Source organism: Jaculus jaculus, chromosome 8, assembly GCF_020740685.1.
Source record: "Jaculus jaculus isolate mJacJac1 chromosome 8, mJacJac1.mat.Y.cur, whole genome shotgun sequence".
Taxonomy (NCBI): domain Eukaryota; kingdom Metazoa; phylum Chordata; class Mammalia; order Rodentia; family Dipodidae; genus Jaculus; species Jaculus jaculus.
In genome coordinates this window covers 137,986,991-138,011,664 of record NC_059109.1, presented here as the reverse complement: position 1 = coordinate 138,011,664, position 24,674 = coordinate 137,986,991, and the positions used below count along the sequence as shown (strand labels likewise).

At 49.0% G+C, this 24,674-nt stretch overlaps 1 protein-coding gene across 1 annotated transcript in view; it reads right to left on the bottom strand.

Annotated features, from left to right (window-relative positions):
- Positions 1 to 2,956: 2,956 nt before the first annotated feature.
- The window catches only part of Phactr3 (phosphatase and actin regulator 3), a 182,816-nt gene continuing 161,098 nt past the window's right edge, over positions 2,957 to 24,674 (bottom strand). The window contains exons 9-13 of the mRNA XM_004669481.2: positions 11,773 to 11,828; positions 8,337 to 8,398; positions 7,352 to 7,492; positions 5,640 to 5,716; positions 2,957 to 3,703 (exon numbers count right to left, since the gene is read on the bottom strand). Of these exons, the coding sequence (XP_004669538.1) occupies positions 3,688 to 3,703; positions 5,640 to 5,716; positions 7,352 to 7,492; positions 8,337 to 8,398; positions 11,773 to 11,828 (352 nt within the window). The 3' untranslated portion in view covers positions 2,957 to 3,687. The remainder of the gene's footprint in view (positions 3,704 to 5,639; positions 5,717 to 7,351; positions 7,493 to 8,336; positions 8,399 to 11,772; positions 11,829 to 24,674) is intronic.

Here is a 24,674-nt window from a genome sequence, read left to right as displayed (position 1 = left end):
AAGGACCCCGGTTCGAGGCTCGGTTCCCCAGGTCCCACGTTAGCCAGATGCACAAGGGGGCGCACGTGTCTGGAGTTCGTTTGCAGAGGCTGGAAGCCCTGGCGCGCCCATTCTATCTCTCTCCCTCTATCTGTCTTTCTCTCTGTGTCTGTCGCTCTCAAATAAATAAATTAATTAAAAAAAAAAACTTAGTCTCCAAGAAAGAGCAGGTAACAGGGATTGGAGGCCGTGGCCAGACTAGTTTCAGTTTGTTGTTTTGATTTAGATATGTAGCTCAGGCTGACTTGTCCTTAAAGTCCTGATTGATTTTCCTGCCTCCTCTTCCTAAGTTCTTGGATTAATAATATGTGCTACCATGCCTAGGTGGTACAGTTCATCTGGAACTTGGATCTTACTGAAGAACTATAGACAGCTGAAAATTGCTTCACTGCCAATGCACTCTGCAATAAATTTAGACGTGTAGTTACCATGTATTTCCACAAGGTGGACCTCTTGGGGTTAGATGGGCTTTGTTTCCTGTTTTAGTTGTCCAGAAATTATTCTGGTGAGGAAATTTTGAAATGTCTATGCATATTTAAAATTTTTTTTTAAATATCAGTATGTACTATCTCCTCATCCTACTAGCTAAAAAGTTAAGGATGATTCAGGACGATATTTAATTTCCTCTTTGAAAATTATAAAATTTTTAAATCTCTAAAACTTAAAAACAGAATTCTTTTCATTTTTAAAACTATTGCTTTAACAATCACATTTTATGAAAATAGAAAGCAATAGTCTATAAAGTCAAATCATAAAACCTCATTAGTACATGCTACTAGGAATTTTGATATTATGTTTGATATTAAGGTTGCAGAAATGTTTTTATAAGTCTTAATGCACATGAGTATAAACTTTGTTTTCTAATTAATAATATGTACAAATTATACATATGCATATCACCATTACCATATAATTTATGAATCAACATGTTCATGCATATCACCATATAATTTATGAACTGCTTTTTACTTTTGTTCCAACAACTAACTTGGAAGAAACTTGGGAAGTAATAGCAGATACTTACCTGATGCAGGATTAGGTATACTTAGTTGGAGAAAAGTAAACATATGTGTAATTCCTGATAAGAACATGGAGTATGGAAATACACTGCAGAATAGTTCACGAGCAGTAAACAAAATGAGAAATTAAGTACTATTGACAAATTCTTAGGTTCAAATGAGTTTTAGTGTATTTTTGAACCTTTACGTCTACCCTAACTTAAACCTTTCTTCAGTTATCTTGTGTCTTACATAAGTTTACTTTTTTTTTTTTTTTCCAGTTTTCTGAGTTAGGGTCTCATACTACCTCATGCTGACCTGGAACTCACTCTGTAGTTCAGGGTAGCCTCGAACTCTTGATGATCAGCCTACCTCTGCCTTCTGAGTGCTGGGATTAAAGGCATGTGCCTGGCTAAATTTAAATTTTATTATGCATATCTATGGGACTTGATCAGAGAACTAAACAGGGGCCCTCTCCCAGGGTGCCTCTAAAAGTATTCCATCTGAACCTTATAAGCAGTACTGCCCTTCATCGTCTGAGGGACAGGCTAGTTTCAAAACAATGACACTTTTCCCCCTTTTTTTCATGTTACATTGGGTATGTGGCTGATTTTGTGACGGGGAATAAAATTACATGTTTGTGACTTGGCCTTGTTAGTGGTGTAAAGGAGCACAATGTGAAAGAGGAGTTGCTACTGTGCAGCTTAAATTAGTGTAGAAGGTGTGCTAGGGCTTACTGTCCACAGAGAATGGCTCTGAATAAAATGGAATGCACAGCATATGCATATGCCTATGTGCTTGTCAGACTGATGGACTTGGAGTTTGAAAGATCCTAGCATAGCCCAGTGAAGTCAAGGTTGCTTACAAGTGGTAGAGCTGAAATTTTTCTACCATGACTTCTTACACAAAACTAATTCAACCAACCCTATGTTTGCCAGGGACTAATTACAAGTCTGTTCAGTCAAGGAACCATCACAAATGTTGATGTTGCCATGGGCACCTACCTGTCAAGTAGTCTGGAAGATCTTGGAAAGCACTGGTATCACATGGTGAATTTGTGTAGAACACTCAGTTGCTCCAGGCATTGTCTATGGTTACTTAATGCTGAGGATGTGACAGCATGTTAGATAGTCCCCTATTTAGACTTTGTATTGTAGCAGCACTGAGAAAGACATGCTTATCTTAAGGAAAAATAAATAATTTTGTGAACAGCACGAAGCTGATTTGAGCACAGGTTCTGTGAACTCCTGTAGTCATCCCAAGGCACTGTCTCCTGCTTGACCAGTACACTAGTAGGAAGCAGGATGAAGGCCCAGGGTTTTTATGTTTGTTTATTTTGAGGCAATCCCAACAGACTGGCCTCTTTTTTTTTAATGGAAGAGAGGAGGAGAAAGAATTGGCATGTCAGGGCCTCAAGCTACTGTAATCACACTACAGATGTGTGCACCACCTGTGTGCTTGTGTCATCCTGTGCATCTCTCTGGCTTACCTGGAATCTGAGAGCAAAACATGGGTCCTTAGGTTTTGGAGGCAGGTGCCTTATCTGCTAAGCCATCTCTCCAGCCCAAGGCTCAGTTTTGAGAGAACAGCTTATTCCAAAGCAAAAAGTTCATTCAGGGAATGTACGTTGTTACCTAGCTTGATGTTTCCCTTTGTGCCAAGATTAATTTTCATCTATGTGCTGGAGTAGTATATTTCTTCCCTGTATAGATAGTCTCATCTGAATATTTTTCTCCTATAAATAGGGGTTTTAATAATGCTTGCAAATGAGAATTTGCAAAAATCCTCTTAGAACATAAATCTGATTTTGGTAGAAATTTTAACATTTCTAGATAAATTTCATGTATCTAGACTAAATGTACTCTTCCAGTACTCACAGATACATAAATTTAAATTCACTTGGAAAAAAGGCAATTTGATTTTCCAAGGCACAAACCATATATATTGACAGAACATACAGAACACACAACAAGTTGGCATTTTCTTTCACCTGTTTAGATTCTGATGGCTCAGAAGTACAAAGAATTGCCTTGTTTCACAGATCCTGGTTCTAAGATAGAGCTCATCCCAGCCCCAAGAAAATGTAAAGCCTTGGTTAATTTCCTGCAGTAAGTAGTCATTTAATTAAAGATCAAAATTAACAGGAATCAAAATGTTGGTGCTATATTTTTGTTAGACATTATATAAAAAAAGAGGAAGTATTATACAGTAAATGACTTTATATAACATGAACTTAAGAGTCTTCAAATTAATCATGATCAGAATAAAAATGTCTTTTCAACAAAATACTGAATGACACTGGGTCACATGTCTCTCGTGTCAGAGGCCTGGGAGTGGTGAGCCAGCACATGCCCATTGCTCGCCTCCGTTACACTGCAGAACTGGCAACAAGGGAAAGGCCGGCAGCCCTTTCCTCTGGAGAGTTGCTCTGAGCCTCCGCTGACCCCACAGCTTATGATCATCAGACACCAAAGAAGGAAGCGTGTCCTCTGGGTTACTCCTCTTGTAGGGAAGTGTGGCCAAGATTGCACCTGTGAGTGGGACTCTGCTCGTCTCACAATCACAGCAGTTAGTCTTCAGGAAAGTTCCCTGATGAATGTTCAATGTTGGTATCAAAAATTAAACACAAATTCTTCTCAGAAGAAAATCTCTATGGCCTGTGGAATCTAGAAATTACAAAAGACAAGATTTTTTTATTAAAATTTTTTTTGTTAAAATTTCCAAAGCATTCCACAAACAAATATACAGCTCTTGAAACCTTTTTAAAGTCCAGCGCTGCAGAACCTCCATGTACTCTATGTGGGCTCCTTAGCCTGACCACAAGAGAACTTAGAACTCCATGAGAGCTGCCAGCTCGGCTCTCAGTATACAGCAGGGCAAGATGCTGCTCAGCCAGAAGCGATGGACTAGCTGGTGAATTACAGTTAACTAAAGTGGAGTCATCAAGGTACTTTTAAAGTGGGCAGTGTGTTCATGACAAAGTTTAACACACTCAGGAAAGGTCTTACAACCTACTGTTCTGATAACGTGGTATGGCATGCTATAATGGGTATGTAATGGAACTACTTCCTGATGTTTAGGTTTGGGACTCATCTTTAAAATTTTATCATCAAAAAAGCTATTTATTAAGCATTTAGAAAAAAATCAAAATCTTTAATATCTCCCTTACCACCCTAGAGCTACAGGGTGACTTGGAGTTTGTGCCTGGTTTCTGATGCAAAGCCACTCGAGCTCGCAAAGCAGAGATTGCATATGGCTGCAGTGGCTGCAAGAAGCATGGCTGCAGCTGAAGGCAAGATGGATTTGCAGGACTTGTGGTCTGAGTGGAGCTGGAGAATGGCGACACGGGGGTGGGGGACAAAGCAACTTGCTGCTGAAGTCTTGTTGCCTTGACCCTCATCTATTAGGAGCTCAACGTGAGTGAGAATTCAAGATAATTAAAGGGGAAGTGGGGACCTGGAATGAATATATAGCACAATGAAGAAAGTCAGTTCTTCCTCCAGGTTTGTCATCACCAACAAGCCAGTGTCATCTCTGGTGCGCAGCAGCACAGAGAATGCGTGGTTTATCTTGATGAGAAAGTCTTGATTATGGGCAGAATCAGGAAGCATATCCCATGGACAATAATGAGCTCCAGGAGGCAGGACGCCTCTGCCATATTCAGTCACATTCTGAGCACCCAGAAGTGCTTCCCACTTGGTAAATTCTCAGATGTGTGATGAGGAAATGAGTGCTCTTTGCTTTGGAGGAACTTTACCTGTGCTAAGGATGTTAACATCAACTTAAAATGTAATGTAAATGGGTAGGTACAGGGTGAATTCTGAAGACTAGAGGGGAATAAATTACCTTTTGTCTTGAATACAATTTTCTTAAGCACACTATGTGAATAAATTAATGACCTATATAATATTATTCTCATACATAACCCCTTTCACCACCAAGCCCTATTAAAAAGAAACATGAGGGGCTGGAGATATGGCTTAGTGTTTAAGGCACTTGCCTGTGAACCTGAAGGACTGAGATTTGATTCCCCAGGACCCACATAAGCCAGATGCACAAGGTGATGCATGTGTCTGGAGTTCGTTTGCAGTAGGTAGAAGCCCGCAAGTGCCTGATCTCTCTCTCTCTCAACCTCTCTCTCCCTCTTTCTCTCCCTGTGTCTCTGCCTTTCTGTCTCAATAAAATATTTAAAAACTTAAAGAAAAAGATGGCTGGAAAGATGACTTAGTGGTTAAAGGCATTTGTCTGCAAAGCCAAAGGATCCCAGTTGGATTCTCCAGGACCCACATAAGCCAGATACACAAGGAGACATGCATCTGGAGTTCGTTTGCAGTGGCTGGAGGCCTGGTACACCCATTCTCATTCTCTCTCTCTCTCTCTTTCCCTCGCTCCCTCCCTCCCTCTTTCTCTCAAATAAATAAGTAAAAATATATTTTAAAAATCTATTATTCTTTTTTTAAAAAGATGAAAGCAGACAGCAATTTTTAAATTGAGGTTCACTGTTTATTTCTGCAGAAATGCTGAATAGAAAGAAGTTATGGCTCCTGTGGGTTTCACTAAAAATACCATGTTAGACACCATTCATACAAACAGAAACCCCACCTTGTCAAATGCTTGCTTGATGCATGTACCTCCATTTCGTTGCTTTTATATTCATTTAATTCTTTACGAATTGCTGCCTGAAATGATAAATAGGTCATTATTTTTTAGGGTATTCAGAGAGTAACAGGAAATCAGTTATCACATTTACATATCAGTAGCCACTATTAATACCTGCTGGCTTTGTTAGGGCTGGAGAGATGGCTTAGCGGTTAAGCGCTTGCCTGTGAAGCCTAAGGACCCCAGTTCGAGGCTCGGTTCCCCAGGTCCCACGTTAGCCAGATGCACAAGGGGGCGCACGCGTCTGGAGTTCATTTGCAGAGGCTGGAAGCCCTGGTGAGCCCATTCTCTCTCTCCCTCTATCTGTCTTTCTCTCTGTGTCTGTAGCTCTCAAATAAATAAATAAAATTTTAAAAAAATTATTTAAAAAAATAGAAGAGTTAATTTATTGTGCTGTGGGCAGAGAGCCCTCCGTACACTAGCAGAGGAACCCAGCACGTGCTGTGACCCAGCGAAGCACGAGAGCAACACAACAGGTAAACCCGGCCTTGATGGATGTGGCCATCCGAACTCAGATACAGCAGCCATTCTAGCTTCCGTGTCTGTGGGTTGTGCCTTTTGAAAAACACACTTTAATTGTCATGCCATAGGGGTGAGGAGAGCATCTGTTATCTTCAGTACTCTCCAGGGCCTGTGGTCTGGTCCTCCCCAGGCCCATGTTCATGACTGCCTCACAGGAACCAGGGCTATGCACAACAAGCATCACCTAGGAGACATGGGAAGCTTTGGAGGGGCACATTTCCCCCATACGTAAACACACTGGCTGCTAAAAAGATACTTTCTCCCTTTTATCACCCTGATCCTCTGAACACACCAACTCCAAATAACCAACTCAACTTGCTGGTTCTCCACGTTGGTGCTGGGACAGTAGACGTGTGAGGGCGTGTCTTAGAGCGCTTGTAAAGCCACCAGCCAGCACACTCCTGGCTTTTCTATGCCTAGAACCTTTGAATGTACTACAGATTGCCAGAGGCAAGTAAGCATGATGGAATGCCTCCAAACAGACACTCCAGGGCTTTAAATCCTGCTGCAGCTCAACAGCATTTGGTCATAGACAAGAACTTACCCTCTGCTCAGCAAATATCCATCCCCCCTTTATCCCAGAGCTTCTGCCTGCCTACTCTCGTCCTGCCTCTTGAACTACTCAATTCGAAATCCAGGAGATTCCCAGAAATACTGCAGGCTGGACTCAGGCAAAATTCAAAGCCCTCTATGTTGACTATGTTTCATGGTTGTGGGTGGGTTGACTTCCTCTGTGGCCATTGCAAGTCTTTGTTTAAATCATCTTGTTTCTTTTATGCAAGACATATTTTACTTACTCCCTGACCAAGTGTCTCTGTACATCCTTCACAGATGGAACTCTATTTCTCTTGGGAGCAGCTTGTGGTACCATGCAACGTTTATCAGCATCTCTGGTCTCTACACACTAGGGGTCAAGTAGCACTCCCAGTGACAACTGAAAATGTCCTTAGACATTACAAATGTCCTTTGGCACAAAACTCTCCCCTAGTTGTGATCCACAGATCCTGAAATGTGTTTGTGAAACCAACATCTGGTCAAGGCATAACTTAAAAAGCGGGTGGGTCCCTCTGCTGCCCTGGCAGGCTTCACCCTTATTACAAAAAATACTCCCATGCAGTGGAGATGGCCCTGACCTTATCTGCTGCCGACAGTCTGGTCCAGGGCTTGTCTGCCCGCCTGTCATAGTCCTGGGCTTTTGCTACCTCCACGTAGTCACTGAAGCGTATGAGGATCTTCCTGTCTCTCAGTTCATCAACAGTGGGCCTCTGATTGAGCTAAAAGAGAAGACCATTGCAGTCAGGACCACATGCAAAGCTAGTTTTTCTGGATTATCAGCAGACATCTATAAACGCCTTGTGAGGGAATATGAGCTCTAATGCGTGGGGCTTGGATTCTTAAACCACAACCCCGTTCCGTTAGCACAGTTCTTCAGGAAGAGTCACACCCCTGGGCTAAGAAGGAATAGTTGCATCCACACTCTATGGGATCAGCAAACTCTAGTACCAGTATATACTATTTTTAAATGTTACAGCTATACTAGTTCCAACAATGGAGAACAGGAAAGTCTCCTGTTAGCTTCAAGCACACGGGGCAAGGTGGACAGCAGGAAACAGCATGACACTTGGATTTAGCAATGGTCAGAGTTTACAAGTACATGAGGGCTTTTAAAGCTATTGCCTTTATTGGCCACCATAAACCCTGGATGCTAATGTTTTCTATAAAGGAACTTTTAGATACATCAAAGGTGACCAAAAATTGGAAGTATAAGAAATAACAAAGCCACTGTAACTCAAGCAGACACTCCTTAGATGTGTGAATTAAGGAAATGTGCAGGCAACCTCTGGCAAATAAATGGAAATGCCTTTTAGAATTTCCTGTTTTTCCAACCTGTAGCTGGGTTAGGAGCTCATCAACAAGTGTCAGCGCCAGACATGATGGAGTCTGGCAAGCAACCGACGGCCGCTGAGCAAATACTCTGCTCTAGCTGAGGCCCATGGCCTCTGAAGTCGCTGCAGTCCCAGGGCAGGACCCTGCACCACCCACACCAGTCTTTACAGAGGCAGCTTGTCTCTCTATTCCGCATTCTTTTCTAAATTTATAGTGTTTGGATCGTAATACCTTTCTTGTTAATCTTTGCTTGATTTCTCTTCTTTCTTCCTGCTCTGTTTGATCATTCCGTTCTGTGAAGATTGAGGCAGAGAAAAAGAGGCACAGGTTGAATCTTCCTTGTTAGGACAGAAGTACCCCTACCCCTGGTGGCAGCACAGTGGCCTCCACAGCAGTCTCTGTGGCCTGTTCCTCTTTCCCAAGCACTGTCACTCATCCCGGCCTGGTCCTGAACCCTCTGCACTGGAAACAGCTGCTGATGCAGACTGCTGCAGTTTACTTTGGGGGGAGGTTGTCTCTGTCTGCTGGTCTTTCTCCATTCTACTCGAATGCCTTGATGTGTGCGTTCATATATAAAACACAGATGGCATGCACAACAGCTATAGAAAATGAGTAGCACACACATTCAATTACAAGTGCCACTGTTGCTGCCTTTTCTTTCCGTTACGTAAGGGTGCATGCCTTCTACCCAACAAAGAACAGGAAATGCCTTCCTTCCCAGTCTGTCTGCCTAGCACTGATTTTCATAGCGTATTACAAAGAGTAACTCCATCGTTGAAGAACAAATACTTTTTATATGGGAGAGCCTTGTGAGGTGTCTAAAGACCTTCACAGAACTGGCTTTGCCTGTGAGATGTGGCTGTTTGCACTGGAGATGTGCTACCCGCACTTGGAAGCTAAAGATAGGTCAGAGCGCTGAGATGCTACATACACTGTAAGCCTTGCCCTACGGCGCAGAGATAACAGCTGTTTTATTTTTGGTGCTCTTTCTGCTATATAAAGTCTCAGGTCCCCAACCTGAGCAGAGGTTCCTGCCTAGGAAAGAGCCCTCAGCCACCAGCACGCCCACCCTAGAAGGACTACTGTGTTTGGGGAAGGGAACTCCAGCTATCTACAGTAAGCATAACGCCCATTCACCTTTCCTTGCATGACACGTGGGTTCTTTAGCCAATGATAAACCTAGACGATCCACAGGTGTAAGCCAGAACCAGAAAGTAAGCTTAGCAATTGGGAAGGTTTCTAAAGTATCGTAAGAGTAGACATGTGGGATCTGAGTAATAATCTGAAAGCAATTCTTCAGATTTCCTAACAAAGATCACAGACAATTCCCAAGTGCAAGATTTAAGTGAGACAAGTGAGGCAAAATCAGATTTTCTTCAACTGGGAAAACGTCCTCACCATCAGGCAGGTCAGCACAGTGGGGCCTTTGGAAGGCTTGTCTGTGGATGTGCTTGCAGCAGTGAGGCACTTTCTAGGGCTCTGTAAGACCCCTGTTTCCTGACAGCCTAAGTCCACAGGTCTTCTCTTTGAGCCACCTTAGTGACATGGTAGCAGATCTCTCACTCCTGGAGGACCACCAGAGCTGTAACTTCCAGAAGTAAACTCCAGAACCCTGGACAGTTCCCTTGCCTTCCGCCATAGCATTCTGGAATGTGTGGCTGCAGTGGGGGTTAACCGCGTGGACCACGGAGGAGACCAGTTGGGCCTGAGCTCTAGCTCTACCCCCATATTCATGAAATGTCACATGACCTATCAGGGTCTTACCCACTTCTCTAGTCAAGTATGGACATCAGTGTTAACCTCACAGATCTGAGGTATGGATTAGTGAGGAAACAGTGGCAGCTCTGCACCAGGGACCTGACCCAGTAAGGACTGACTGTCCTACAAAAAGGCTCTGACATCCGCTATACAGACACAGTGCTGAGTGTTCCCCGTCATGAGTCCCATCTAGAAGGGAAGCAAGAATAATGACAACAGGAGTCTGTGACAAGAAAAACTTCATGTAATACGAGCATCTGATGACCCCTGTGTCAAGGGCTGGTGACTGTGACATTCTATACTGGACCACAGATGATGGGCCTGTGTTCATCACCACAGATCAAAGCAAAGCAGACACGCACACAAACCACGCAGTGAGCGCCTCAGGTCCTCCCACTCAGGACACTTGAGAAGCCTTCTGAGCCAAGCTGGCTCACTGACAATGGGGCAGTGTTTACGGTGGGTTGCCATGGCCATAGCGGAGAGACTCTCCTCATGCTTGCTGAAGGCGAGTACAGTAGGTCCCAGCTGCTGGCTAGCTTTATTCACCAACACAGTTCTATTTTAAGGCTCCACTACTTATGGGCAGGTAGTAACACATTCAGAAGCATCCGCAGGTGGGAGGAACTGACAGCCCAGCATGGGAGGCAGGAGGGCAGTGCAGAAGAGATAAGTGGGTTCCAGGTTAGCTGCTTGGGCTGCAGGGCAGACACAGTTGGGAGTGGGGCACTTCCTGGCTTGGAAACCTGCCTGGATCAAGTCTAGATGACTGCTTTCGTCATTAGAAGATATTCTAAATAAGAGGCTTTATTTCTAAAAATCCAAACATTTGATAATTGGAACAACTTGACTTCTCGCTTGACTTGATTAAGCACTGTATCAATGACAGGGTTTTGTAAGGCCTCAGAACAGCCTAGGTGACGTGACAGAATAGTGGTTGCCGTATCTGTTGTAGGTTAATAGGAGTAAAGACGCTTGAGGGCTGATGGTGGCACTGAGGCACCTGGAGATGACCCATAGGGGTCTGTCTGCAGCCAGTGGGCTCTGTGCTCATCTCCCTGCCAGTTTCAAGCACCTTTGGTGCTAGTACAACTTTGTGAAAAGATCTCCATGAACTAAAAGCAAAGAGCAAGTCTTCTATGTGCAGCAAAGAACAAGGAAAAACAAGCAGCAATTATCCTACCTGAATGGCCCAAAGAAGATACTGTTTGTGGATAATACTTTGGAGTCTGACAGCTGTTGGCCATGGAAACATACTGCCTCAGGAATGCCTTCAAAGAGGTTTTTACAACCTCAAGCACCAGTGGCCCATGAAATAGGTTTCCATACAGTGGAGGCTATTTGTGGACCCCTGGGCTCAGCATCTGCTGCCATGCTATAATTATATTCCTATCTGGGGGACGTAAGGCCAGAGGTGCTGAGGGCCTGGAACCTAAAGTTCTGAGCCACAAGAAGTTGGCTTGCTCCCATGAACTGGCCACTTTTTGTCTCCCCTCCTGGCATACACAGAGGTATGCCCTATTCTGACAGGATCTGTGATCATGTCTGGGATGTAGTGGGCTGTCAGAACCCCCACTACAAACACTCAAGAGACCCCGCTGGACATTTGACGTGCACAAGCACAGCGATTCCTTCCCCTTGCGTACATAGGACTGGCTAATCAAAGAAGCCTGAACTTGAGAGTATCTTTAATCACACTGGGAAGAGAGCTATTTTATCTTATTTTAGAAGGGACTTCCTGGACGTTCCATCCATGCATTAAGGGTAGGCATGCAGAATCCCTTAGCTACTCAGGTTTAAGGGACCCCAGAGTGCTGAGCCTGCAGAGCCAGGCTGCGCTGGGCGCTCGGATGCGTGCAGGGGCTGAGCACACGCGCGGGAAGCCTCTGGGGGATCACCAGCTACTCACGTTTCAGGATATTTCGTCTCTCCAGCTCCTCCACGGCAGGTCTCTGGCTCAGCCTTCTGCGGAAAAACACTAGGATTACATTTTGCACCATGGTGGCTGCCTCCAAGTTCCAGCCGGGGTCTGTGCAGGTGAGGAGTGGCTGGCACACCCCACTTCCTCAAGGATTAAGATTGCCTCCCCAAAAGTAGGAGGAGAGCGTGGACCACTGATGCCTCTTGCTAACACAATCAAGCCCCAGTCCCGCGAGGGAGGGAAAGCTGGCCCCTCATGTAGCATGTGCTGGGGTATTCCTCTCCCTGCATCCTCCCCCGCCGCAGCCGTGTGTTCAGGCAGTGCAGAGGCCCATTCCGGAGTCTTCCTGCCACTAGCTCTGGGAGGGGCCGGCGGCGCCGCTCATCTTCAGGCTCTGCCTCCAGCCCTGCCCTGAGATCCAAGCCTCGGAGCGCCAGCTCCATCCTCCATCATTAGAAGGGGGACCCAGCCCTGCGCACAGAGCTCTGCTGTCCACCAGGCTGAAGGAAGCCTCCTGTGCCCAACCCAGAGGGAGTGCCTAGGGACAGCTGAGGGGCCTCCGCCTCCTGTCAGTGAGCGCATAGCTCGGGCGCCAATGACAGCTGGGATCTCCCAGCTAACTGCTAAGGGATCCGCCTCCGCATGCTCCTCCCGCCAGCCAGATGAGCGTGCCAGTGTGCCGTGCCGTATGAAGAAGGATTACTATTTCCTTTTCAAGCAGTCTTTCACTAGGGGTTTGGATGATGCAGCCAAGATTATTTTTTTAACCCCACAAAACATAAACAAAAGGCCTGTCAGGAGAGGGAGGCATAATTAGACAAGGTTAATGCCAAGCTCCAATTATTTTGTTTCTAAACTAATGTCCTGGGTCAGAGCCAACAATCTTCCCACTCCCGAGCTCTTCGCCACTGCCAGGAGGCATCGGGGCATGAATGCATGACGTTTTGACCCAGTGGGGCCTTCAGCTTCAGAAATGTTAGTCCCCTACTTATAACCCTTGTCCACACACAAAGTCTAGGGCATTGTGTGGCTCCTGGACGCTCCCTCTGGAGCACTGTCTCCTAGTCCTGAGGGTAGTAGCCTGTACTGCTCTCCTGATGTTCCTTGACACTTGAACCTGGCCCTTAAAACTGCCTAGAACTCAGGGCTAAGAGCCCCCCTGTCTGTCCCAGGCAATGCACACAAGCTTAGCTGTTCCCTGTGGCATGACCCTAACACCCCAGATACCAGTCAGTAAGTAAAGCACTATGGAACACTTGCTGCACGCCACTTTTCTAGACCCTCAGGATGCAGGCTGAAAGAGGAAGGCATGGGAAACTCATGGTTAGAGGGAAAGACAGATGGACAAGTAACAAACAGCTATTTCAAGTGGCTGATTAACACAAGGACAAAGAACAGAGCACTGGAGAATTACTGAATGGGCCAGGCAGGGGACTCTGGGGAAGACACATTTGTGCCATCCCTAGATGAAGAGGTGGCAGCCACGGGATGATCACACCCCACACAATGTCTCTCAACTGCTCAGTGTCTGGGCTTAAAGACTGGAAGAGAAGGGACCCCGGCAGGCTTCATGAAACAGGGTACTTCAGTCAGAGGTGCAGAGTCCACAGGGGGCAGTAGAGCATGCCAGGGTCTGGGGGGGTAGAATGAGGGGGAGGAATTTCATAATAGGAGAAAAAGATGATGACATGAAAGTAAAAGAGTGACTAATGGATAGAGGTAGACAGAATATGATGGAGAGCACAGTTGTGAAGGGGGAAGTGGGGGAATGGAGGGAAATACCATGGTTTGTTGTCTGTAAGTATAGAAGTTGTCAAGTATAAATTATATATATATGAACATTTGGGGCTGGGGAGATGGTTCACTGGTTAAAGACATTTGTTTGCAAAGCCTGACGGCCTGGGTTTGACCCCCAAGTACTCACATAGAGCCAGATGCACAAAGTGACACATGTGGTTGGAATTTGTCTGCAGTGGCTAGAGCACCCATGTTTGTTGGAGGTGTTAGGGTGAAGAGAGGGGTGCAAGGGTAAGAGAAGGAGAAGTGTGCCCCACAAGGCCCTGGGGACCCAGTGAGTTGGCAGTGTCCTGGGCAGTGGGGAGACAGCCCCTCCATGCCAGACCCCGGCCTCATGGTCTACGGCAAGAATGTTTCCCTGTCCCCGGCCTGTCTGTCAGGATGGCCAGGCTACTCTCCACATTCCTGCGTAACATAGGTATCTGCAATGGACATTTCCTGCTGTCCCACATGTCATTCTCATGTCCACTTGCCACCAAGCAGTTGCAGAGATGACACACGGCATGGTGCATACGGCGGAAGCCACACCCCCTCACCTGTGTCCAGGTAACCCACCACTGACTGCATCTGCAATGTGGCTTCTGAGGCCAAGGCAGACAGGAGCCTTTCCCCATGGCTTGGGGAAGGTGGGTTGGGTTGAAGGAGCACCTTCCCCATGCTTTTCGAGCTCTGTGAGAATGGACTCAAGGTGTGTCCTGTTCCTGTGAGCCAGGACAGGCAGGCAGCAGTGTGAGGGAAGGACAGAAGGATGGGTGTCAGCTCCTTTCCTGTTCCCTGTCACACAGCGACTCCTGCAGCTTGGGAGCCACAGGGCGGGGGAGGGGGAACAAAATGAAACTTCCCCAGCCTGGGGCGGGGCTCAGGAGATGAGGAGGCCCGAGGAGTGTGGGGCAGAGCTAACACGCCACCCAGAGCTCTAGGGGCTCTGCCAGGCCTGGTGTGTGCCTCTGCAGAGATCCTGCGAGGAGGGAGGCTGGGAGCAGCCACTGATGAAGACAAAGACCCAAGCAGCCTGAGACTCTCATCCACTAACTTGTCACTGCTCGGGATGATCTCCATGCCACCTCTCATCAGCCAGGTGGGAACCACCAGCTTCGCTTCTGCCCTCACCCACACAAGAAGCACCACAAGCACTTGCTCCGCTAATGACTTAGGCTTGGGATGCTCCATCAATGTGCCCATTCTACAGATAGAGAAACCAAGTCTGAGAGAAGCTAAGCCAGAGCTAAGGCCAAATGCTGGTCCACTGAGGAACTCCCTCCTTCTCAGTGGGTCTAGACTGGTGATGCACTGATCTCACCTTCCAGGGGAGCCTCAGAAACTCCAGGCCAAGATCCTAACAAAGCAGTAAAGAAAGCAGGGTGGTGGTTCATGCCTGTAATTGCAGTGCCCTGAGGTTCCTTGGACAGCCAGTGTAGCCTAACCAGTGAGCTCCAGGCCATCGAGAGACCTTGTCTCACCAAAGGTGGATGGTATCCCTGAGAATGGCACCCGAGGTTCCTCTCTGATCTGCACATCTGCAGGCATGTGCATCCACGAACACTACACGCCCACACATGTCAACACATGCACAACCCACACTAGACACATGAGCACACACTATACACACACATACAGACATACATGTGTATATCCATACATACAAAGCAAGGACAGCCAATTGCATGTAGATCTGCACATACCACATACCTGTGCACACATTTCATACACATGTATAATTAAAGACATATACACCACACACATGAACACATACATGTACATGCTACACACATACACACCAGACATGTTAAAGAAACAACCAGGAACATCCAAGGGTGGAGAAGCCACATGTGGCAAGGATGTTCTTCAGTAAGCAGTGCTGGGAACCAGATATTCACAGGCAGAGAAGGAGACCAGACTCCTAACCTCTTACCCTGTCAACAAGCCAATTCAAAATGAAGTCATTAATTAAATCTCAAACCCCAAGTTCCTAGAAGGGAAACCAAGGAAACACTGCCACTGGTCGAGGAGTTTGGGGCAAAGACGTAACAGCGCAGGCATCCTTAGATCAAACCACAAGGCTTCCGTGCAGCATTGGTAGAATCAAGATACAGTCCAGGGAATGGGAGAAAGTATTAGCAGACTCTGTCTAACAAAGCATAGCTGTCCAGAATAAACAACAACTCAGAAACAACAAAAGTCCCAATTACAGCTAGGCAAGTGACAGACATTCCTCAATAGATGACCATATACATGCAAGTGGCCAAGAATATGTCAACTATCATCATGACTTGTCTTCGGGGAGTGTAGTTCAAAGCCACAGAGTGACGCCAGCTCACTCTAGTCAGGAAAAGAAGGGGACACGGACAGGGCTCAGTGGTTAAAGACACTTGCTTTCAAAGCCTGCTGGCCCAGGTCTCATCCCCCACTACCCACATTAAGACAGAAGCACAACCTGGCACGTGTCCTGCAGTTCACGTATTGCCGCAAGAGGACCCACTATGGCCATATTCTTCCTCTTTCTTTCATAAACAAATCTCTATTTCATTTTTTTAAAATAGGGGCTTGAAAGATGGCTTAGCAATTAAAAGCGCTTCCTTGGAAAGCCTGATGGCCTGGGTTCAATTCCCCAGTATCCACATAAAGCCAGATGCACGAAGTAGTGTGTGCCTCTGGAGCCGTTTGCAGTGGCAAGAGGCCCCTCTGTTCGCACTCTCTTTTTCACATATGGGCATACATACACACATGCATGCATGAACAAACAACATTCTTAACAAAATCACAAGGGACCATGGGCCTGGCTCAGGGAGAGACACAGGCTCGGGAAGGGCACAGCTCCGGTGCCCCACCTGTCACTGAGTCACGTTCGGGGTGCACACCGCCACGCCCACGGCGCCGTACCCTAGTCCTGCTCAACTCGAGGCAGCACCTCAGCTAAGTGTGCGGCGGGTGGGGAGGACAGACTCTCTTCAAAAGAGGCAGATGCTTGCCTCCCACAGACAAGCTGCAGCTGGGGAGCAGACAGCGCCACGCCCACAGATGGATGCTGTAGCTATTTTGGGTGGCTCCTGCCCGGGAAACCCCGTTCTTGCCCCACAGCCATCCCTGAGTCACTGCAAAACGGGGAATCCCCGGTGAGGCGGTCCCTACGCCAACCTTCAACAGCGCCAGCTGAGCCCGCTCCACGCTCACAACTTACTTCCACTGCCGCACTGAGCTATCAGAGCAGCGAGGTGACAGGGTGTGAACCGTGAACGCCGAGCCTGTGACCACTGACTAACAAGGGAACCCTGAAGAGTAGTGTATCAGAAGAGGGGTCCTCTCCAGTGAGGCCCCAAAGCTGAAGTCCAGGAGACAAGAGCCACTGGCCGTAAGGAGGCCAGACCCGAGCATCCAGCAGAGGCCCGGCCAGCTTTGAACACTGAGGGCAGGGACTGTCCACTGGGAAGCAGCCATACCCCCACCTCATAATCACTCTGCTGGTGGAAGTCACCGCCCAGTGAGGTTCTCCTCCCCTGGGGAGGTGCTGCCAGATAGCCCGCATGCCTGGGGGGGGGGGGCGGGCGAGCCCATTCCAGTTGCTGGCTGTCCCTGCTTCCTCAGTACCAGGAAGGAGGATGTGGCCCTCGGTGCCTCCACCGGAAGTCCAAAGGCTCAGCCCAGCCCCGTGACCCAGGCTTACACCATGCTGCTTCGCTCCACAATCACACAATTTAAAAATACCAAAACAGGGCTGGAGAGATGGCTTAGTGGTGAAGGCACTTGCCTGCAAAGCCAAAGGTCCCAGATTCAATTATCCAGAACCCACAAAAGCCAGATGCACAAGGTACTGCATGCATCTGGAGTTACTTTGCAGTGGCTAGAGACCCTGGCACACCCATTCTCTCACTCTGTTTGCCTCTTTCCCCTCCCTCTCAAATAAATAAAAATAACAAATGAAAACAATTAATGTAATGTACTACACATTATGTCATTATGTGAAGGATGAAAATGGGGGGAAGTTTGGATTGAATAGCATGTACTTCATATGAGCTCAGACAGGACCTCGTTAGGTGACAGGGGAGACACCACAGTTCCACCTATGCACAGTCACCAGGATGGTCTCAGCTGCTAGTACACAGGGCCCAGAAGCACCTGGCCAGTTACTTGTGCCTGAGAGAGACAGTGTCCCGGGGCAGCCAGTCCCGAAACGGGGAAGGGTTCTGGGTGAAGCTCTGCACTAGGAAGACACCCTCTTCTGTCCAGTTCCATACCTCCTGCCTTCCCGGAAGCAGTGTGTGATCACCTTCCAACACCAAATGTCCTGAGCTCGTCCACATACACCCAGCCAGAACACCCCGCCCCTCATGAGCAGACCGGGGTCCTCGGGAGCGTAGAGCGACGCTGAAAAGCAAGTGGGGAGGGACGTGTTTCTGCTGCTGAGGGAGAGCCCCGGGCTGCAGGACGCCGCTGGGGACCACTTCAGAACTGCAGGAGAAGCTCCCATCACTGACAACCCACGGTGCCCCCTCAGAATCCCAAAGGCCTGGGAACGGCTGGCCTACCAATGACTAGACACGCATACCATCTGTATGCTGAGCCCTCCGCTGCTGGGCACACAGGTCCCTCTCTGCACCTACAGACAGAAAGGTAACAGCAACGTTAAGTGTATGCTTGCATAGGATCAGATACCCTCGAAGATGCCCCTCTACTTCTGTGATACTGGCTAGCTTCTGTTTGCCAGCCTGGCGCTGTGGCCCACCTTGGGTAGGGAGAGGTGGCTTCAGGCTGCCTTAGCCAACCCTACTCTCTTCAGCAGAAGTCGGGCCCTCTGAGGCACTGCGTGGGAAGGGCACTGCCTCCAATTGGGTAGTCCTCGGGCCAAGGCACCAAGAGCTCCATCTCCATCAGCGGCCAGCAGGCCAGGAACTGTTCACATACCTCTCGAGTCCAGCCAGGCCCCTTGCGAGGCACCCACGCCACCTTAACTTGTGTATCCCTTTTCATTTTGCTTCCAAGTACTGGCAATGTTGAAATGGAGCCATTTCCTCAGAGGAAATGGACCTTAATGGGGCCCAAGGGTGACCCCCATGACAGGGTCTCAGCTGCTGAGGAGACACCTAAAGACTGAGAATCGCGTTGGGGACAGCACGGACCGTGAAGAGCAGGGCACCACCCTCAGGACCCACTCTGCAGCTGCCCGCTAGAGGTAGTTCCAGAGAAGCAGAAAAGTTACTCTAAGTGACACCCAGCCTGTCAGATGCTGGTTTTGAAGGGAGGACTGCAGCGGGCGGAGGAGAGCTGGGAACACGTGCAACGGGGGGGGGGGGGGCAAGCAAGAATGGCTGCCAAGGCGGTGACGGAGCCCGAGTGTGTGAGAGGCAGGACAGGCATGTGCCTCTCACAGGCGGGCTGCTACAAAGACACAGAGAGCATGAGGCGTTGCAGAAGACAGATGACAACCCACATCTGGTCTGCTCCGAGCCACACTTGACACCAACGAGGATGAATTAACAGTGGCCCCACGGTGCCCCAGGCCAGGGCTGCCCAAGGGTGACCTATATTCCCCCTCCCAGGACCTAGACTCCTTAGAGAAGACACTCAGCCACCCCACAACAGGAACACTGGAAAGAGGCTCAATGGACATGTGCTGGGGGACAGAGAGCCCTTGCTGGAGCCAGCCTTAGCCGCGACCCCACCTCCTGCTCCCCTCCCCCAGCTCCCTCCTGCTAAGCTCCCCAGCGCTTGCTCCGCATCCCCTCCCCCAGTCTTGTCTTCTTTAGTTCCACAGACTCGCTGGTTTGGTCTTGGGCTACTGTCACAAAATACCGTAAGCAGAATGGCTGATGAACCACAGAAACTCATGCCTCACGTTTCTGAAGTCTCAGAAAGATTTTGCCTCGGATAACCTCTGCTGTCCTCTGCATGGTGACGGGGTGAGGGGGTCTCCTCAGGGCCTTTTGTATATGCGTCCTTTGTTGGTTTACCTCGATTGTCAGCTTGACTGGATTTGGCGTCCCTGAGGGACACACTTTTGGACATATCTATGAGGGTATTTCCAGAGACTGAGGAGGGAAGACCCACCCTAAATATGAGGGGCACCATCTCATGGGCTGGGGTCCCAGACCGGATAAAAAGGAGAGAATGGGCTGAGCACCAGCACTCATCTCTCTGCCCCTGAAATGTGAGCAGCCACGTCACCCTCCAGCCACCACGCCTTCCCCAGCATGATGGACTGTATGTTCAAACCAGGAGCCAAAATAAACCCTTTCTTCCTCAAGTTGCCTTTGTCAGGTGTTTTGTCACAGCAACAGAGAAAGTGACTAATGCAGACCCTGATCCCACTGGGCACCGCAAGTATCTCCCCACAGTTGCATCTTCAGATACAGAAACGTGGACCTTAGGCAGCTACACATGAGCTTTGGGGGATTTACACCATCCAGACCACAGCACACTCCACGCTAGCTCCCAGCCAGGGCTTCTGTCCAGTGAGCTGGGACGCCACGTCCAGCCAGGGCTCAGTTTAAACCTCCAGCCAATGTCAGCACTCCTCTCTCTGCCAGCTACCCTCTAGTGTGTCCTGAGTTGGGGGGCTCTCGCATCCAGGGGTGGAGGTGGTGTGGGGACTCTAACTGACACTCTCTTGGGGGCAGGGATGGTGAGGGTCTCTGTCCACACTTCCAGTAACAATGGCAGTAACCTTGTGCCCGTTCTCTCTCTTCCCCCACTCCACCAGCCTTGACAGGTAGGACCCTGTTGACTATACCCACTGCCATGTGCTCATCGCAGGGAGCCAGGCCAGCCCATGGAAGGTCCTGTGCAAGAGGGAGGAGGGCACCAAGGTAGGAATACCAGGCTTATGTGGGGGACCAGAACCACGAGCCCAGTTCTGACATAGCTTTGGGCAGCCTTGGGCAAGCCACATTGTACCATGGTGAGAGGCTACTGGGGAGAGAAAATGTGTGGGCAAACTCAGGGCCAGGTACTAAGCTAGCCACAAAGGAATATGAGATTCTCCCAAGGACAGGAAGTTGGTCTTACCTTCACTGCTAGCTCTTAGCCTCTTGCACAATACTGGCCACTCCAGTGCAGGGAAGAGAAAAGCACTCTACCACTGAGTGTGATCTCAGACACACGGAACATGGCCAGCCCAAATCTGTGACCCTGGACTAGCATCCTAATGGTGCCCGACAACTCAACTCAGAGCCCAGCGAGTGGTCTTGACCATGAAGAGCCACACAAACACTCCAGAATGCCAGGTGGCAGCAAGCCAGGGACTACAGAGCTACCAAGAACAGAGGGGTCCCTTGGATATCACTGCTGACAATTTAAGTGGAGATCCCCACCATCCCTGCTCGGAGGGTGGACTGAGTCCCTCCGCCATCCCTGACAAAATACCAGTGTTTGGGTCCCTGCATGAGTCTTCTTTAGTGGTAAATTTTCATTATCCATCAAAAACTACCAATGGGGCCAGGCATGGAGTTGCCTGTCTGATGCTGACTTACAATACTAGACTCTAACATTAACTCAAGACTTCCCTGAAACCAGTTCAATACAGGGAACAGTATGAGAGAAGTCTCTGCTTCACTCAGGACCGAGTCGTAACAACAAGCTACACTGGCGCTCTTGATCTCACCAGTCTGCCACCTCTAGCCACCATGAAACTGTCCTCCTCAACACCTGCCCTGAAGAGAGACCATCGACCACATTACCCAGCCCCCCCATAAGAACTCATCACCATTATGGTCAGCATGAAAAAAATTAACCTTTGCCTCTTATTGTTAACAAACAGCTGGAATGTTAGTTCAGGGGAAAAATGGAGCCACCAAGGACAGCAGGAGGGCCACAGAGACATAAGGAAGTGGGTCATCTACATTCCTCAAGGAACCACCCAGCCATCATCCCTTCCTAGCCTAATAATGCCCCAGGTCTAGGTTTCCTGCCCCCTTATCTTGCCCCCTTATCTCTCGGGTCTGGTCACTTCTGGTCTCACACCCTAGCTATTTGAAATGTAAAGAACAATGGAGTTCTTTTCCCTTCCTCACCTTCCCCCAGCTGAAGAGCTCTATACAGCCCACTGCCTGGACTCTCAAAGTTGGCTGTGCTCTGCTCTTGAGAGCCAGTCCTGGCAGCTCGTGTCTTCCCCGAATAAAAGCTTCCATCTTTGCCTCAGAGTGGTCTCCATGGTCTTGGTCACTCCTGAACCTTACACCTAAATTATATAAATTAGATAACAAAACTAGACATGTTGTAGGAACTCCATCTACATTCTCAGCAAAGGTGCTGGAGGGACCCTGTCTACACTCTCGGTGGGGGCTGCATGGGGAGGGGGTTCCTCTCTACACTCTGGGTCCCCATCTACATGCTCAGCCGTAATAGTAGAGGTCCCCATCTGTGCTCTAGGTAGACAGACTGAAGAGACCCTGCCTCCACCACTGGCAGACAGGGAAGGGACCCTGTCTATTCTTTTGGCAGGGTAATAGGAGTTCTGGTCTGTGCTCTTGGTAGATATGTGGGAGAGACTCTGTTCTATGACCCAATTCCCAGACTGCATGTCCCCAAAATTACACAGACATAGATACAGGTGCGCGCGCACACACACACACACACACACACACACACACACACACACGGGATCTTAGCCACACAGAGAAAGGCAACACGTAGGCAAACTGGAGTTGACTCGGCAGCTGTGTGTAGAACCAAGACCTTGTGGTGGTCCCAGGGAACACAACGTGCAAACGGGCTGCAGGCTGGCTCTGGGACTTTCCTGAGCTCACTAAGTCCGGGCCTCAAGCAGGTGATCTCCAAACCCACCCTGCCGTCTGCTCCTGGGTCTGCCAGTTGTTCTTCACGGACACTGAGTGGCAGCTGGTGTTTGTACTTTCTTAGGAAACGCTCTGTACCATCCTCTATAGATTCCCAAGTGGCAAAGAAAACAAACAGCAGATGACCTTCCCAGGGGACAGGGCATTCCACATGACATCCAGCTAAGGCACCAAGCCTCTCTTCTGCACAGGCATGCCTCAGGCCCCACCTCCTGTGGCCCCACACTCGGGCAAGCTCTCCCTCTCTGCAAATGTCTCTTATGGTCATGAAAGTAAAATTTCACATCTGTCCCCCCAGGCTTCTGTCACATACACTCTCCCACCTGGAAGGTTTTCTTCTGTTGCGTGGCCTCCTCCGTGCAACAGCAGAATGGGCCAAACCCACATTGGACGACCATTGCTGTGCCTGTGTGGGCTGGGCTGGCCTCCCTGGCCTACGTGGGACAATGAACATGGTCTCTCCAGGACTGCCTTCCACCTCTCACCCTTCCCACACCCACATCTCTGACACCAACTCCCTTGGCTTTTCGTGGCAAATCCTTAGAAGTGCCCTAAAATGGTCAGGCATTCCTCTGGATCTTAACGGTGTTGCAGTGTGGTGGAATGGTGGTGTGAGGTGGGTTGAGATAGTGTGAAGTGGTGTGGTATGAGGTGGTGTGGTCTGAAGTGAGGTGGTGTGGTGTGAGGTGAGGTGGTGTTCGTCCCATCCAACACCAGGCTTCAGTGTCCCCTTCTTCCTGATTCTCATACCCCAACTCCACTGCATCCTAAGAACTGATCTCTACACCCCTCCCACCCCGACTCCTCCATGTCTGCTGCTGGTCCACATCTATATTTGGACCAAGTTTGTAGTACACAAGGAGATGCTGATGCCTCTGGGACCATATCTGTTCATCTCTGTACCCCACCACACCTGCGTGTCATGTGGCTTTAACTTTCTGTAGTTGTGACCATGTGTCCTGGGAGCCATCCAAACCCAAGGGTGTTTGAAGTTGTCAGGTAAACCAGACCTGCTCTCCCACAGCTCCACCTTCTCTGTGCATGCGAGTGGTTTAAAATGCCAAGGGTGAGAGCGGCACCTGCAGGTCTCTTCAAGGAGAGCATTATCATCAGGAACGATGCTCGGTGCCAGCATCGTGTGTGACAAGCGCTCCTTCTTCAGCAAAGGGGACAACATGGGGTGAGAGAACTGCTTCAAGATAACAAGGCAGGCTGAGAAGATGGTTCAGCATGGAAATATGCTTGCTTGCAAAGCCTACCAACATGGGTTCAAGTCCCCAGCTACCCTTATAAACTGGACACAAAAAGAAGCGCAAGTATCTGCTATTCATTAGCAGCACCCTGGTGTACTGGACACACACACACACACATACGTGTGCCAATAAGGGATCACAAGGGATCACATGTGCAACACTTCCCGCCTTGTCACCTGGAGCACCACACCGACCTGTGCAGAGTCTGGCACTGGTAGCAAAGAACTGTGTAAGGGAGCCCGGATGTGGCGCAGCCCGGCTCGCTTACGTGGCCTTTGCCAGAGGTGACGCAGCTAGATGCCAGCAGCCACCCGCATGGGGCACGGGTTGTCAGGTGAGTGCCTAAGATACCAAGTCAGCCCCATGGTTAGGAGCAGGGTCCAGGCACTGGGGGGTCTTACTGAGGAGCTGGGAATGGGCTTTCTGAGCCCAGCTGCCTCCTCTGCATAGTAAGAAGGTACTTCCTGCCCAGGCAGTGCCCAAAGCCATCTGCATCACACCGGGCTGGAGGAGGACTGCCGTGGATACGGGCTCGGGTGCAAACAAACACCCGCAGTGCCAAGGCCCCAGCAAGACCCAATTCCTAAGCCCCCTCCTCCTCTGGAGAGGCACAGTTGGTTGTGCGGCTGGCTCCGTGCACTCTGTCTCCAGCACATCTGGAGGCGGAAGCGCTGGTCCCAGCTGTCACACTGTGTCCTGCTCCTGCAGACCACAGCAGCGGGTTGTAAGGCCACACATCAGTAATGTTTTGTCTCCCACAAGGCCCTAATCTGCAAAAGAGCAAGTGGAAAGGTTGACTAAGAAGCCAGTAAACATGTCTCTGGGCCACAAAATTTGCAGGTGTCTGTGTCACCCACAAGGATGCCAAGTCTGTGCTGTAATGCAGGAGGGCGCTGAAGGGAAACTTGACACGCAGCCTGGAGGACCCCAGGGCAAACCGGACTTGGTGACTCTTTTTCCCTGCAGTACAGGATGCTGATCCCACCCAGGAGTCCCCACTGCTCTCACCTATGCAGGGTAGGGGGGAACTAGCCTCACCAGGTTGCTCCGGGGA